The sequence below is a fragment of the Musa acuminata genome, chromosome BXJ2-1, assembly GCF_036884655.1.
Source record: "Musa acuminata AAA Group cultivar baxijiao chromosome BXJ2-1, Cavendish_Baxijiao_AAA, whole genome shotgun sequence".
Lineage (NCBI taxonomy): Eukaryota > Viridiplantae > Streptophyta > Magnoliopsida > Zingiberales > Musaceae > Musa > Musa acuminata.
In genome coordinates this window covers 4,159,808-4,174,961 of record NC_088338.1, presented here as the reverse complement: position 1 = coordinate 4,174,961, position 15,154 = coordinate 4,159,808, and the positions used below count along the sequence as shown (strand labels likewise).

General features: G+C 47.1%; 1 protein-coding gene and 1 long non-coding RNA gene across 3 annotated transcripts; both read left to right on the top strand.

The window, feature by feature from the left end:
- Positions 1 to 2,561: 2,561 nt before the first annotated feature.
- Positions 2,562 to 8,813, top strand: LOC135598512 (uncharacterized). Of its 2 annotated transcripts, none has more exons than XR_010481582.1 (3): positions 2,562 to 2,689; positions 2,800 to 2,949; positions 8,320 to 8,813. It is a non-coding gene; the product is annotated as an uncharacterized LOC135598512 (long non-coding RNA). The 2 variants fall into 2 exon arrangements; XR_010481581.1 differs by lacking the exon at positions 8,320 to 8,813 and adding an exon at positions 3,541 to 4,373.
- A 3,263-nt stretch (positions 8,814 to 12,076) lies between these two features.
- Positions 12,077 to 15,021, top strand: LOC135598511 (auxin efflux carrier component 2-like). The gene is made up of 6 exons (XM_065092389.1): positions 12,077 to 13,400; positions 13,481 to 13,790; positions 14,189 to 14,274; positions 14,378 to 14,535; positions 14,626 to 14,702; positions 14,792 to 15,021. Exons 1-6 carry the CDS (start codon positions 12,212 to 12,214, stop codon positions 14,856 to 14,858), a joined length of 1,887 nt encoding a protein of 628 aa, XP_064948461.1. The 5' UTR covers positions 12,077 to 12,211; the 3' UTR covers positions 14,859 to 15,021.
- The last annotated feature ends 133 nt before the right edge of the window (positions 15,022 to 15,154 follow it).

Genomic DNA, 15,154 nt, shown 5'->3' with positions numbered 1-15,154 from the left:
TCATTGGGTATGGCCTCTTCGCTATTGTTTGTGAGCTGCCGGTAGAGGCGTCGGACCTGCCTCGGTCCGATCATCATGTTAGCACCGACCAGCATGATGAGGGAGGCCGGGTCGACAATGGTCGCCACGACCAGTGTCACCATCGCTGCAGCTGCGAGGCTGGGTCTGGATCTCCTGTGGAGGATGGGGAGGAGAGAAGCGGGTGTTCGCAGCAGGAAGCGATGGCGTCCGACGCGCGGACTTTGAGAAGCGGGAGAGAATGGACGGTTTTGGAGCGACCCACAATAAAGCTTAAAGCTTTCCTCTTCCATGTTCAAACGCTACGCTGCGTGTGGACTTGGCATTCCATCAAGTACATGAATGTCTTGCATGCATGAATTGGCTTGAACTATAAAACTGATTGGGCAAAGTACATCATGTGCACGAATGCATTGCATGCATGAACTATAAAATTGAATGGGCAAATTCTATATTTAAGCCTTTCCTGGTAGTTCAGCAATGAGCGTTAGTTGATTGTGTACTTCGATTCAGATGTCTATAACAGGATCTGAAATATCGTGATGTTTAGTGTTCAATCAAACAGGTTTGATGTGAGTGGGTCTTATATTTTTTGCAGATGAGCCTATAGAAATTACATACGGTTACTGCTCATGTAGTCACGAGGTCACGAGGCTGGGGCAGGCGTCGCAGCCGTCTCCTCCCACCTCGTCGGCCATCGGATGGTTGACTTGAAGAGGAGGAGCAGGGAGAGGTGTAGACGGTTTGTGACGACGAGTGCTGGCCTTCTTGGTGCCCCAGCTAGGCATTCCGGCGAGGAGGGATAAGTTGCTGCTGGAATCGTTGGCGTGGTCACACAGAATGGCAGCTACCTAGAGTTCCTCATCGGTCGGCGTCTCATTCAGCTGTGACATTTTCTGCAACAAATCTTTCATCAGTCATCCAATTTTTTCGTGGAATGTATGTTTTTTCTCATACAAGTTTTTCCTAATCTTTTGACTGCTAGCCGGTCAAAATTCGTGTTCCATCGTTAAATAGTCCAAGGTTGGAGGAGGTTGCATCCTCTCCTTCATCGGAGGCTGTGTTTCCCGTGAACCTGATGATTCTTAGAGACTTTAAGTCTATAAAAAGTTTACATGATTATGACTCAATAGTGAGCACGCTACTCCTGGATCGCTTGCGAACTAAGTATTTTATCCCGATTATGTTTGATCTAGATGTCCCTCAACCTGATCAATGTCCATTCGACCCTATGCTTGGATCTTTTTGCTTATCTTCTGATGCCCTTGAGGCGGGACTCTATCTTTCCCTTCACCCGATAATAGTTTTTTGCCTCAAATGGTGGGGGATATCGTATTCTTAAATAATGCCCAACTTGTGATGCTACTTAATTATATTTATTTGAGAATGCCAACAAAAAATAGTCCTTCCTTATGGGTTCAGGTTGGGGTTGGGGGTTCAATCTTACCTAATTGACACATTGCATAGATAACATCCCTCCCTACCTATCGGACGAGAAGGTGGATCAAATATTTTGACTGAGGGATATACTTTATTTCTTCATATAACTGGGTTATTTGAAGCATTTCTCACTTTGTCATATAGATTTGTGCATTTAGCACCAAGCATGTTATATACAGACAACTAATAAAAATTTGATACAGTTATGTCATGATTCACTATGCTTACAATTGGGTTGTTCATTTGACATATATATTTCTTTCTGGCAATCTCCCTTCGTCTGTGATCGGGTAGGACTTCATGTTATCATGGTGTTCTTCCTTCTACTTTTCTTTTCTTATGGATAGATTTTATATTTGTTTAATTAGGAATTCATGTGATTATTACATGTTGCACTGTGAAGATTTGGAATGATGCTCTTGCTATTCAAATTTGGACCTTATCACTAGTATGTGTGCAGGAGTTGTTCCTTCTCCCCTTCTTGCTTGCTTATGTTGAATCATTTCTTTTGCCTTCCTTCCGAAGGGCTCATTGTCAAGCAGTGTTGGTGTATCAGGCAAAGGATTTGACATGACAAATATGCAGGATTTGTGTTTTTTTTTAACTCACTTACTATAAGAAACACTGTGTATGATCGTATTTTTTATGTTTGATGTTGTTTTAAAGGATAATGGGAAAAAAAACATGATACACCAATGATGATAAGTCGGATAATAATGACGATGGTGACGATAATGATAAAGATGAGAATAATGAATATAAGGATGATCAAGAAGATGATGAAGAAGGTTTCTTGGGTGAGAAAGGGAACGATGGAGATGATGATAACGATGCTGAGGCTAGTGGTGACAAAGAAGGAAGCGACGAAGATGATAATGATGAGGATGATGATGATAAGGAAGAGGATGAATAATGACTTCACTTTGTATTTTAATTTGAGAGTACCATGCTGATGGCTAGTCACTCATGTATCAAATGGGTAATTATCCGAGGACGAACCCGATTGGTGACTCGAGTCCGGTCTCTAACCGTCCGCCGATCCTTCCGCTCCAGTTCGAGAAGCCACTCGATCGTCCGCCTATATAAGCAGACCGCCACCAGTTCTTACTGTCATCTCTCTGTCGCTCTCTCTCAAACATGCCCAATCCAGATAAATAAAGGGCGGGAAACCCTCCTCCTCCATCTAATTCCATCGCATTCTTGCTCTTCGCCGCTCTCCCTCGACTCGAAGGTAAGGCCCTGCTCCAATCTATCCGTTCCCAACCGGTCGATCCCCTGCTGTAACTTGGATTCTTGATCGATTGAATCGCTTTGATCCCGTTGCGATTCCTCCGGATGCAGGTTTTGCCGATCTACCATGGGGCTTCACCTTCGATGCCACCATGTTCCTTCCGAGGCTGTGCCTCCGACCTCATCGTGGTTGCCAACCCCGCCATCATCCAGATGGCGATCCAGGCCACCATCGACTCGATCTTGCTTAGCCCAATCCAGGTTCGTTTCTCCTCCTCCCCTCCCCTGTTGTCGTTTCGTTTGGACTCGATATCAGTCGTCAGATCTCGGTTTCACGGTTGTTCAACGTAGATCTAGGTTTATTCTGGCGATTAGCCTTATGCTTGCCTAGTTCTTGCAATATGGTTTGGAAACCTGGTGGGATGAACGTGGGCTGTAGCCTAAAATGAATAGGTTGGGCTGGATTTCATTGTGGACCGCCCATCGCTATGGCTCCTTGAACCTCTCACTGCAAGCTGCGTATAATGCAAAACCTAGATTTTCGTTGATCAACTTTATGATGCACAGAAAGAAAAATATTCAAATTAGGTTCAGATTACAACGAAAAATTAGTCGGACTTGAATTTTTCTAAATACCAATCATTATCATTACTGAATAGCAATGATAGTGAATTTATTATTATTTTTCAGTTGTTATATTAATCCAATCCATTCAAATTGAATTTAAATTATGTACTTAGATTAAGTTGAGTACGTTTTTGGTTTGATTTGAGATGGTATCGAATCACATTTGAATTCGGTGCATAGTCCATTTCGAATCAGTAATGTATGAGGTGCACGTGATGTGTTTAGGGACAAAACCTCGGTTCTCTTTAAACATCCCGTCGCACATAAATGGACGGCCAGCTTTAGGTCGTCACGAAGGGCAGTTAAGAAGGGAAGGAGATCCCACCCGAAATTAAGAATACTATTCCTCGAAGACAGTTTTCTCCGAGGAAGCGAGAAAGCTTGCCGGACAATACCCCTACCCACCGTCAGCCCGGTGGGACTCACGCGGTGAGGAACGGGTGCGGACGCTGCGATGTATCCCCTGGTGGATAAGCATTGATTCCCCACGCGATTGACGGTTACCCGCCGGAAGGCCCGCCTGCCTTGGCAAGAATTTAGTCTCGGGCCCACTGGTGGGCCCAGACGATGAGCTGCATTTGGGAATGCCGCAAACGCCGATTAGGTAAGCGTATGCATTTTATATCTTACAAATAAAAAAAGAAAAAAAAAATTTAAAAATTCCCTTGTCTAGGAGATGATCATAAAAATGTGGTGCTTGAGATTGATGGATTGGATTATACGGGTCCATAAAGCATTTATCAGGAAAAAAAAGTAGAGATGTGAATGATATCTCTTTTCTTTTCTGGAAAATAAAATTATAGTTCTTTATTATTTCCTGGGAAAAATGCTCTTCCTGGAGCATGTGACCCATTTGGTCGTTTACTGCCCCAAAATCAGTCAATTGCTTGTCCATTCTCATTGGACCAAGAAGACCTTTATTCGCGAGTTGTTCTACAGATGGCGCTATCAAGATATCGCCAAATGTGGATGGGCCAAAAGCTACACCCTGCTACCAAAGAGACTGCCAATTTCTGACGAATGAGTCTATATATATGCTATAAAATAGTACGTCTTTAAAAGCGCGAACTGGTATATTGCTTGCCAATTCTCAGTCAGCCATGATGACTTGTGTTGAACTTTTTTTCCCTCTGTGTTTCTTCTGTTTTTTTCTTAAATGATTTTATTTAGATACCAAAGCTAGATAGTTCTATCAAGATATTGCCATATGCAAATGAGTCGGGCTACATGCGTACAACATAGTGTACCACATGTTTATCCACGATGTCAGATCCATCCGTCACGTGATGACTACGGATGAAGTGGGGCTCATCGAGTTGACAAACCTTCATATATTAGATCGTTCTTGATCATTTCCATGATGACTACGGATGTTAGTGGGCCCCTTCGAGTCTTCTAATCGAGTTGACAAACCATTATATAGTAGATCGTTCTTAATCATTTCCATGATGACCAGGGATGTTAGTGGGCCCCTTCGAGTCTTCTAATCCTAACCAACATCGTAGCTACGAAACTGGACGCCAGTTAATAAAAAACCATTTATTATTGTCGATAGAAGAACAATAATATGTCTGTGCAACAAACGATCGTTACAAGTTGGTATTTATTTTACCCTCTGGCTGAGAGGATAATTAATTCTCTCTTTTTATTTGTTTTTTGAACTAATTAAGCATGGATTCGTGAACGAAACTCTTACTATATCCTTTTACTGGTGGTGATTTTTTTTTTTCCTGATGATATTTTTAATGGACCTCATATTGCGACCAACAAATCATGTAGATGAGGTGAATAAGACAATAGAGGCGGGGAAACAAGTCTTTGCCCACTCGAAAGTATCAGCGTCTCTAGGAAAGCGACATATTTTCCGCGTTTGACGTGGCCGTATCTATGCGGTGAAGAGTAGTACATAAATGCATGCAACGGCTCATGCAGACGTAAGTCCGTCTCGGGATGCGTGACGCGAGCTGATCGATGGTGTGGATCTCGGAAAGGATACACCGGTGGCGTTCGCCAGCCAATGACCGGGTTGTCTGACACTTACCTTTTGACCCTTGTGAAGCTTCCACTAATCCGTTAATCTCACCTTTCCACATCGACCATGGCTGCTCCCTGATCTCTGCCTTCCCCTATCCTGGCAATGATGCGCCCTCGCCCTGTTCGACTCCCACCGGCCTCATTAAGAGGCAGTTTGACCCAAACCAAAGCGAAGCAGGCGGCGGTGCAGATGACAACAGATATAGGAATGCAGACTGCGTGGAGATCAAATTGAACGACGGAGGACTCCTTTAGGTGCAAAATGATGCCGCCTCCGCTCTTACGCTTCTTCTTCTTCCTTGCCCTCTTCTTGTTTGCGTGGCGAGCTGCAGCAACGGAGGGGAAGAGGACGACGTTCATGTTTCTGGTGGATACCAGTTTGAGGCCCTCCCCTTTCCCCTCCGATCGCCATTGGTACTCCTCTCTACTTCCCTCTACCTCTTCTCGTCTCCTCCACCACTACCAGTCTCTCCTGCACGGCTTCTCCGCCTCCCTCACTCCTTCCCAGGCGAGAGCCATAGGCGAGCACCGGGGAGTCGTCGCCGTCAGTCCCGACTCCCTCCTTCGCACCCACACCACTCGATCCCCCTCCTTCCTCGGCCTCGACCTTCGCGGCTCCCGCCTCTCCGCCCTGTCCCACCGTGGCTCCGCCGCCGTCATCGGATTCATCGACACCGGCATCTGGCCGGAGCGACCTAGCTTCTCTGATCGCGGCCTCGGCCCGCCTCCACGCCGCTGGCGCGGGGAGTGCGAGGAGGGCCCGGGTTTCAACCGTTCCCACTGCAACCGCAAGCTGGTCGGCGCCCGATCCTTCTCCGCCGGCTACGCGGCCGCGTTCGACGTCGGCGGGCAGGACGAGCTCCGCTCGGCAAGAGACCACGACGGCCACGGAACCCACGTCGCTTCCATCGCCGCCGGGGCGTCGGTCGCTGGCGCGGGGTTCGAGGGCTTCGCCCGCGGCTTGGCGCGCGGTATGGCGCCCCGGGCGAGGATCGCGGTCTACAAGGTGTGCTGGGCCGAGGGGTGCATGGTGTCCGATGTCGTAGCGGCCATCGAGAAGGCGGTGTCCGATGGCGTGGATGTCGTCTCCCTCTCGATCGGATCGTCTTCTCCGGCGCCGTTCTACCACCTCGATCCGCTCGCGGTCGCCACCTTCCGCGCCTCACTGCAAGGAGTTTTCGTCGCGGCGTCGGCGGGGAACGGCGGCCCCTCCCCGGGGAGCGTCGCGAACTCCCCGCCTTGGATCACCACCATCGGCGCGGGAACCATCGACCGATATTTCCCTGCGGTCGTCCGACTCGGCAACGGCGCGTGCGTCCGTGGTACGTCCATCTCCATGCGCCCTCGAGAAACTCGCCGTCGTCATCTCGTGCACCTATTCTCCGTGGGTAGAATCACCGCCGCCGACACGAACCTCACCTCCCAGCATATAAACGGCAGGATCGTGTTGTGGGAATCTGGCCGACGAGCGGCGAGAATCGAGACCGGCGCCGCGCTGAAACGCGCGGGGGCGGTCGGTACGGTGGTCTACCACGGGGACGTCGACCCGGAAGGCATACTCGCGGAGCCACATGTGGTGCCCACTGTCGCCGTAGGATCTCGAGGAGCGGCCATCATCGAGGCGTACATCAGAACAGCCAGGAATCCGACGGCCGTGATCTCGTCGGAGGGGACAGAGCTACTCCCTGGAGACGCGCCGGAGGTCGCGTCCTTCTCCGCCCGGGGTCCCAATCCGTCGGTCCCCTGGGTGCTGAAGCCGGACATACTGGCGCCAGGGGTGAACATCGTGGGCGCATGGACGGACGCGATCGGGCCATCGGGATGGGCCGCGGACATCCGACGGCCGTGGTTCAGCGTCATGTCGGGGACTTCCATGGCGTGCCCGCACGTGTCGGGGGTGGCGGCGCTCCTGCGCGCCGCTCGCCCGCGGTGGGGTCCGTGGGAGATCCGGTCGGCACTCATGACGACCGCGGCGGCTTCACCGCCGGTGGGCGATGAAGCCGGGGAAGGAGGACCGCCGGCGGCGGGAGCGGGCCACCTGCGCCCGGAGCGGGCAGTGGATCCAGGGCTGGTGTACGACTTGATGTACGACGACTACGTAGGGCTCCTCTGCGGGCTAAATTACACGGCCAAGTCCATCCGCATACTCACCGGGAAAGCAGCAGCTCCTTGCGAGCCTTCCGGCGACAAGGGGGTGTGGGGGTTCAACTACCCGGCCTTCGTGGCAGCGGCGGAGGAGATTGCATCGACAGGCGAACTCGTGTTCCACAGGAGGTTGAAGAGGGTCGACGGTGGTGGCCCGTGCCGCCGCTACAGGGCAGTGGTGGCGGCGCCGGCTGGTTACGCTGCGGTGGTTGAGCCGGAGCGGCTATGGTTCAGCGGCATGGATGGGGAGACGGTAGCGTTCAGGGTGGTGCTGAGTGAAGCGAGGGGGAGCGGAGGACGAGGGAGGCGGCACTGGTGGAAGGGTGGAAGCTTGACGTGGCGGGAAGAAGAGGGGAAGCACGCGGTGAGAAGTCCCATTGTCGTGTTGTTTCGCAGATACATGACGAAGGAAGAGGAAGTAGTACTCTGATGGAGTCTTCGTTATGATGCAAAATAGTAGTAGTACTAGTAGTGAAGGACATGCCCCGTCCCTGATCTACTGTTTATAATGCTGCACTTAGAAAGGTATTTCGTTTCGGGGGCAAAGGGTAAGTGGCACAAGTAAAAAAATAGAAGATCTGCTGGTGTTGTGGTAAATTGATTTCACACGCCGCTATGATGATAAAAAGGAAATGCAGATACCTACATCTATGCATGGGTTATATCATTGGCTCAATTATTGCTATACAATTGTGTACAGCAAATGGTGAAATATTCATCAACTTCCCGATATCAGGGATTTAGTGAATAGATTACCATGATATTTCATGGTGAAATGTCATGAAAATAATCTTTCACTGATGACTTCCCTGTTAGTTTTTGCAGCTCTAAAAATTTTGGAAGCAATGGGGTCTCTGCAAACTATTACAGTGATATGGATTTATGCTGCATCTCCCAATTAGTTCACACACCACCTTCGTTTTTTATTGCAATTTTGGGCTTCTCATTCACTCCTGCCAAGTTGTCTCCGTGCTTAATGATTTGTATGTCGGTGTTTGCCTTTCACAAAGACTACTTACAGCCCATTGATGCCACCTTCATGTCTATTCTTGTTGGTGATACTGAGCTAAACACGAGTGAATGAGTCATCTGGTGACAGAGTTGGACTCCGCCGAGCATTAGGCAAAAGTGATGGTGGCTGAGCGGGTCAGCCCGTTTCAACACTTGGTGGTTTTATAGCTCATTTGACATTCTACGATGTTGCTCACGTCTATTCTTAACCAAAGGATCCTTTGCGCCAAGCTTACAAAATGGATATAGAAATGGTGCTGGAGTTTGACTGACAATCCCCCCTCGATGGTAAGTCAAAGGGAATTGCATTATGGCACGAGAGCATAGTAAGCTCGGAACAAGAGAGATTAAGTGAAAACAAAGATGAAACTTCTCCCATGCTACTCCATCTTGAGTTGTCTCCTTCTTGTGAGATGAGTTCTGGATGATGAAAAGAATAGAAGATAAGAACAATTATTGAAGAAGTGAAGAAGCTTTATTGAAGATAAGATAACATGTTCCCTCTCCTATTTATACAAATCAGGAGAGAAATTTTCTTAACAGAATAGAGAATTTTTCTCAATAGAATAAAAAAATTTCCTTGTATAGTTGGAGAATGAGACCCTTAGCCTTTTCGTATGGACATTTTAGTCTTCCAAGTTACAAAGAGAGGTTACTGTGGTCGGTATGGTTGGGGAAAATTATTGCGTAGGATTAGAAAAGACTCGATAAATCACACGGTAATATCCCCCCACATGTCGCACCCTCTGAACCGGAAGATGCAACGACAAAGTGGATTGACAGTGGTAAAATGATGGTTAACCCTTTCAGGTAGTGTGGTTTTATTATCGTATTGGTAGTAAAGTTGGACGCATCATGGACAGGTTTGATCATGATTTCAGACCCATCGATTTCACTTTAGCAAAATTTGAAGTTAGAATCGAATCAACAAGGATCAATTTTGGAATCGGAATGGTCGATTTTGGTTTTGATTCAATTGGTTCCAGTTCTGATTTGAATAGATAATTTTTTTAAAAAATTATAATATAAAATTTATAATTTTATTTTTAAATTTTGAAAAATAAATGTACATCCATAATGAGTGTAAATATGTAATAATAAAAAAATATATAACATTCTGTAAAATTATAAATCTCGAATTCTCAATTGAAGTACTGATTTAGCATGAGAAAAAAGGTGGATAATTCTTAAATAATCCACACATTAGAGAATTGATAAAGTCTTAATGATGTGGTCGACACCACGACATCATATGGTTGACACCTTGGCGCTAGGTGACCAACACCTTAGCACCATATGATCTTCACATGGTCAATATCTCACCACTATGCGATTAGCACCATATGGCAAAGTGGGTCGAATATTCCTATACCTCATATTTTATGTGATTTTATAGGGATCGATATAATTGGAATTATACTTGTTTGTGCTAATAAAGTTTAAAATTAGCTCATAGCTCGGATAATCAAAATCCAATTTAACTTATTGGTGCTAAAAGGTGGGTCTTCACTTGTCTTAAGAAAATCATGTGGTCTCAAATGAATTAGGAGGATCCAAATCTATCAAATCTTGCACTCTCAAATTACTGCTCAGACTCTCTTAGACATGAGCATTCTCGACCTCGCTATTGGGTTGACCATAGACTACCTTCCAAATGCCAGAACCCAACCCTTTGACCCAATGAAGTGATCGACATCTCGATATCAAGTAGCTAACATCTCAGTTCTAAGTGAACAATATCTTAGTGTTAGGTGTTTGACACTTTGACACTAGACGACCACCATGTTGTTGATAGCTCACAACCGTGTATTCAATACCATGTGGCAAAGCGGGCCGAATGTTACTACATTACGAATTCGATGCACCATGAGCGAAACTAAGTCTCAGAAACACACACCATGATTTTTATGATCAACATCTACTGCAGATGTAATGACACTTAAAACTCATTATAAAAGAATTTCCTAAGTTCATTCACTACACACAATCTTTTATCCCAAAAAGCAAGTCGAATCGTTTGAATCGTTTGAATCAAAAAGCTAGTAAAGGGGCATATCATCGAAAACATTTCAACGTAATTTTATAGGATCAGCATGCCTAGAGTTGAACTTGTTTGGTATTAGTGAAGTTTAACTTAGGATTAATTCGAAAGAATAATCTCAATTGGCTCTGAATTAGCTCCGAATTCAAATGATCAAATCTGACTAAACATGAAAAAATGTTTAAAAAATTATTTGTGTATAGGAGATTGCATGTACGTGAGAGATGATGATAAGCATAAGCTAAAGGCTAGTCAAATTACTAAGACCGCAAACACTTGGGGTGACGCGGATGAGCCAATCGTCCTCCAACGCAAGTGGATGAATTTGACCCTTTTAGGAACAAGAGGAAGAAGATAAACATGGGAAAAATTTCCATGCGCCTCCGATGAATGGACGAAGGGATTAGTCTCTCATTGTTAAGATCGAAAAAAGTGAAATGACATAGTTGACCTATATAACTCATCAAGTCAACTTTTTTTTAAAATTGTATTGATGTTCCACTCCAACTCAAATTCCAGAATGTTAGAAAATTCTAAATTTTCTAGCAGCTAAAATTTGGTCAGATCATTAACTGAGACTTAAAAAAAAATAAATATTAGTTCACAAAGCACGTCTTTCTCCTCCGAATTCTGCTCTGACTTATTATAATGACCCCAGCAGACAGCCAGCATATGGTTTACTTTAAAGTAGTCTAGTTTTCTGGCTTCAAGTCTAACTTTGTCGGACTTGGGGTGTAGCTTACAAGAGTGAGTGAAAATAACACCACTAGTTAGATCCAGGCTTTTGGACCTATTCAAACTGCAACCAGAAGTCATCAATAAACTAATAGCACCAGAGGACTCGAAATAACAATGGCTCAAACCATGGCTTTCCTTTAGGTTGGTTTTGATGTTGTTTATTGTCATGACAGAGCAATGCTCTGTATGTATTGCCTGGCTGGATTAGAATTCTTGTGGTAAGTCATGAGTTTGTATCATAGGACCTGAAATTTAATTATTTTAATTTTTTAAATTATTTAATATATTTTTTATTTAGTGATTTAGTGATTTAGTGACAGGGTCGATACTTGGTTCGGTTCTGATAACTATGATTGAATCCTCTTAGTTGGATGCCTAATTAATGTTTGTGTGATGTTTTATCTCTAATTAGCTTGAATCATATAATTTTCTAACGCGTGATGTACTTTGATACCATGAAAAAAAATTAGAATTAGATATAGATAATAAATAATCTTAAAAACTGAAGTCATTAGAGAACGATCTGATCCATATTAAACTCTAATGCTAACATCGAGGAGAAGACAAGAACAGGGGGGGCCACGTCGGACTGCTCATGAGATGGACGACCGACGTGCGACAACCCATGCACGTACCAGCTCTAATGGTGGAGCTTCTTCCGGAAAAGCCCACACCCACCACACTCACACAGTCCCTTTCTCGACTCTTCACTCTCACTCACCACAAGCAGCCTCAATTCCCAACCCTCTTCTCATATTATATATACACGTATCATCTACCTTCGTAGATCCCGGAGTCTTATATCCCCTTCCTCGTTCTCCCTCGGCGAACACCATGAGCGAGAGCTAGAAGAGCATGTTCATGTTGGTCTGAGATCTCCAGCATCGATTCCTCTTTCCTGGTTGGGTTCAAAGTGTGGGATCCGCCATGATCACCGGGAAGGACATTTATGACGTGCTGGCGGCGGTGGTGCCGCTGTACGTGGCGATGATCCTCGCCTACGGCTCGGTGCGGTGGTGGAAGATCTTCACCCCCAACCAGTGCTCCGGGATCAACCGCTTCGTCGCGGTGTTCGCCGTCCCACTCCTCTCCTTCCACTTCATCTCCACCAACAACATCTACGCCATGAACTTCCACTTCATCGCCGCCGACTCGCTGCAGAAGGTGGTCATCCTAGTGGCGCTGTTCCTGTGGCACAACCTCTCCCGACGCGGCAGCCTCGACTGGAGCATCACCCTCTTCTCCCTCTCCACTCTCCCCAACACCCTGGTGATGGGCATCCCCCTCCTCCGGGCCATGTACGGCGACTTCTCCGGCAACCTCATGGTCCAGATCGTGGTGATGCAGAGCGTCATCTGGTACACCCTCATGCTCTTCCTCTTCGAGTACCGCGGCGCCAAGGCCCTCATCTCGGAGCAGTTCCCCGCCGACATCACCGCCTCCATCACCTCCTTCCGCGTCGACTCCGACGTCATCTCCCTCAACGGCAGGGAGCCGCTGCAGGCCGACGCGGAGGTCGGGCAGGACGGGAAGGTCCACGTGGTCGTCAGGAAGTCGAGCTCCTCCATCGCACGATCCATGGCGTCCTCCTACAACAAGTCCCACGGACTCAACTCCATGACTTCCATGACGCCGAGGGCCTCCAATCTCACAGGCGTCGAGATCTACTCCCTGCAGTCGTCGAGGGACCCGACGCCGAGGGCGTCCAGCTTCAACCAGACTGACTTCTACGCCATGTTCTCGAGCAAGGTCACCAGCCCGAGGGCCGCCGGGTGCAACGTCGAGGACGACGGCGGGATCAAGCCGGGAAAGCACAGAGGGAGCGGGAGCAAGAGCAGCGAGTTCATGAACGGGGGGCTATACACCACCTCGTCTTCCTCCTCCTACCCAGCTCCCAACCCCATGCTCTCTGGCCTGTCTAGCGGGGCCAAGGAGGGCGCCGCCGCCGCGGCCAATGGCAACAAGGAGCTCCACATGTTCGTGTGGAGCTCCAGTGCTTCCCCGGGCTCGGAGGCCAACCTAAGGAACATAGTGAACCGAGCTGCCTCCACAGAATTCGGGATCGTGGATCCTCCCAAGGCCACCGCCAACTTCCAAGAAAACCCTACTCCCAAAGGTAGTAGTTCTTTTTCATTTGCCTGCTGCTTGTTAAGCAGGAAAGATGCGATAACCATGAGGTCTTTGGATGAAACGTAGGCGTGCATGCAACCAGCGGCAACGCCAGCCCGACAAAGAAGGCGGGAGCAGCGGCAAGCGGGGAGTTGGACATGGAAGACGGCCGGAAAAGCCACGGTGGGAAGTTCCCGACAAACACGTCACCGTACGTGACGCAGAAGAAGGGGGTGGACGCCGGCGGCGCACCGGGGCTGGTGGAGAGCAGCCACCGGATGCCGCCAGCCAGCGTGATGACCCGACTCATAGTCATCATGGTTTGGAGGAAGCTCATCCGGAACCCTAACACCTACTCCAGCCTCATCGGCCTCATCTGGTCCCTCGTTTCCTTCAGGTGCTCAACATACGCACCTCAATACGACTAATTTTGACTGAAATCTGATTACGAAGGATTGATAGTTCAAAATCTTATCTTATAAACATAAACACACCCTTAATATTGACATACCATTCGATAAAAACTTAAGACTGTTGATAGGAAGATACCATCTTTGCTACCTTTGAGTCATTGGTGTCGACATGTTGATAACTAGTTCCTCATAGTTCTCATGGTCAAAAACCCTAACCTAGCTAGTCCTTGAAGCAACTTAATAAAGCCGTCGATGCATTCTCGTGGTGGTCCTTTTTATTCTTCATGGTCTGTAGGGGCTTTCTTTTCGGTGTAAGATGGTAGTAGTTCGAGTCAGACTAAGGTTTTGTTGCAATGACACTGATGCTGTGGTACATCTCTAGGTGGAACATCGAGATGCCGACGATAATAAAAGGTTCGATATCAATACTATCTGATGCAGGACTGGGAATGGCCATGTTCAGTTTAGGTACGTTCTCTGTCTTCTCCGGTGACTGCTAGATTAATCAGATGATGATGGCACAACCCATGGCTTACACGTTCGTATACTATTTGGCCAACAAAAAATGAAGGTCTTTTCATGGCACTCCAACCAAAGATCATTTCATGTGGGAAGTCGGTGGCTGCTTTCTCCATGGCGGTCAGGTTCTTGACAGGCCCAGCAGTGATCGCAGCGACCTCCATCGCCATTGGAGTCCGTGGAGTTCTGCTGCATGTGGCCATTGTCCAGGTAACTATTCTTGTTAACCTCCAACCCTACACCCCATTCAAGTCATTCCTTCATATGACGAGACTTATATACGAATATTACTGATTGCAGGCAGCTCTACCCCAAGGAATTGTCCCATTTGTGTTCGCCAAGGAGTACAATTGCCACCCTGACATACTTAGCACTGCGTACGCAACCTTCCTTATCTCTGAACTCCTAATGGACAGTGATGGCATTGTGTGTGTGAGAATGATGATTCTTTGTTCCATGCACGCAGGGTTATCTTTGGCATGCTCATCGCCCTACCCATCACAATCCTCTACTACGTTCTCCTGGGAGTGTAGGATGCTGCAACTTTGAAGAGGGCGAAGGAGAAGAAGGAATAGGAGATAACATGACGCTCTGCATTTTTCCTTAGACTAGATTTGTTTATTTCTTAGGATGCGAATTGTCCACCCTAAGGAAAGGACTTAGTGCTCATATATATATTTTATCTTGCATGGTGAATGGTGCATGTGAGTTCACTGCGTATAAAATTGATTTCTATCTGCTGTTGCTGAAACATCATTCAGATTCAAAGATGCATGTGCATGAGCAACATGACTGTAAGGGTAGAATACCGGAAGAGGGGGGGGGGTGG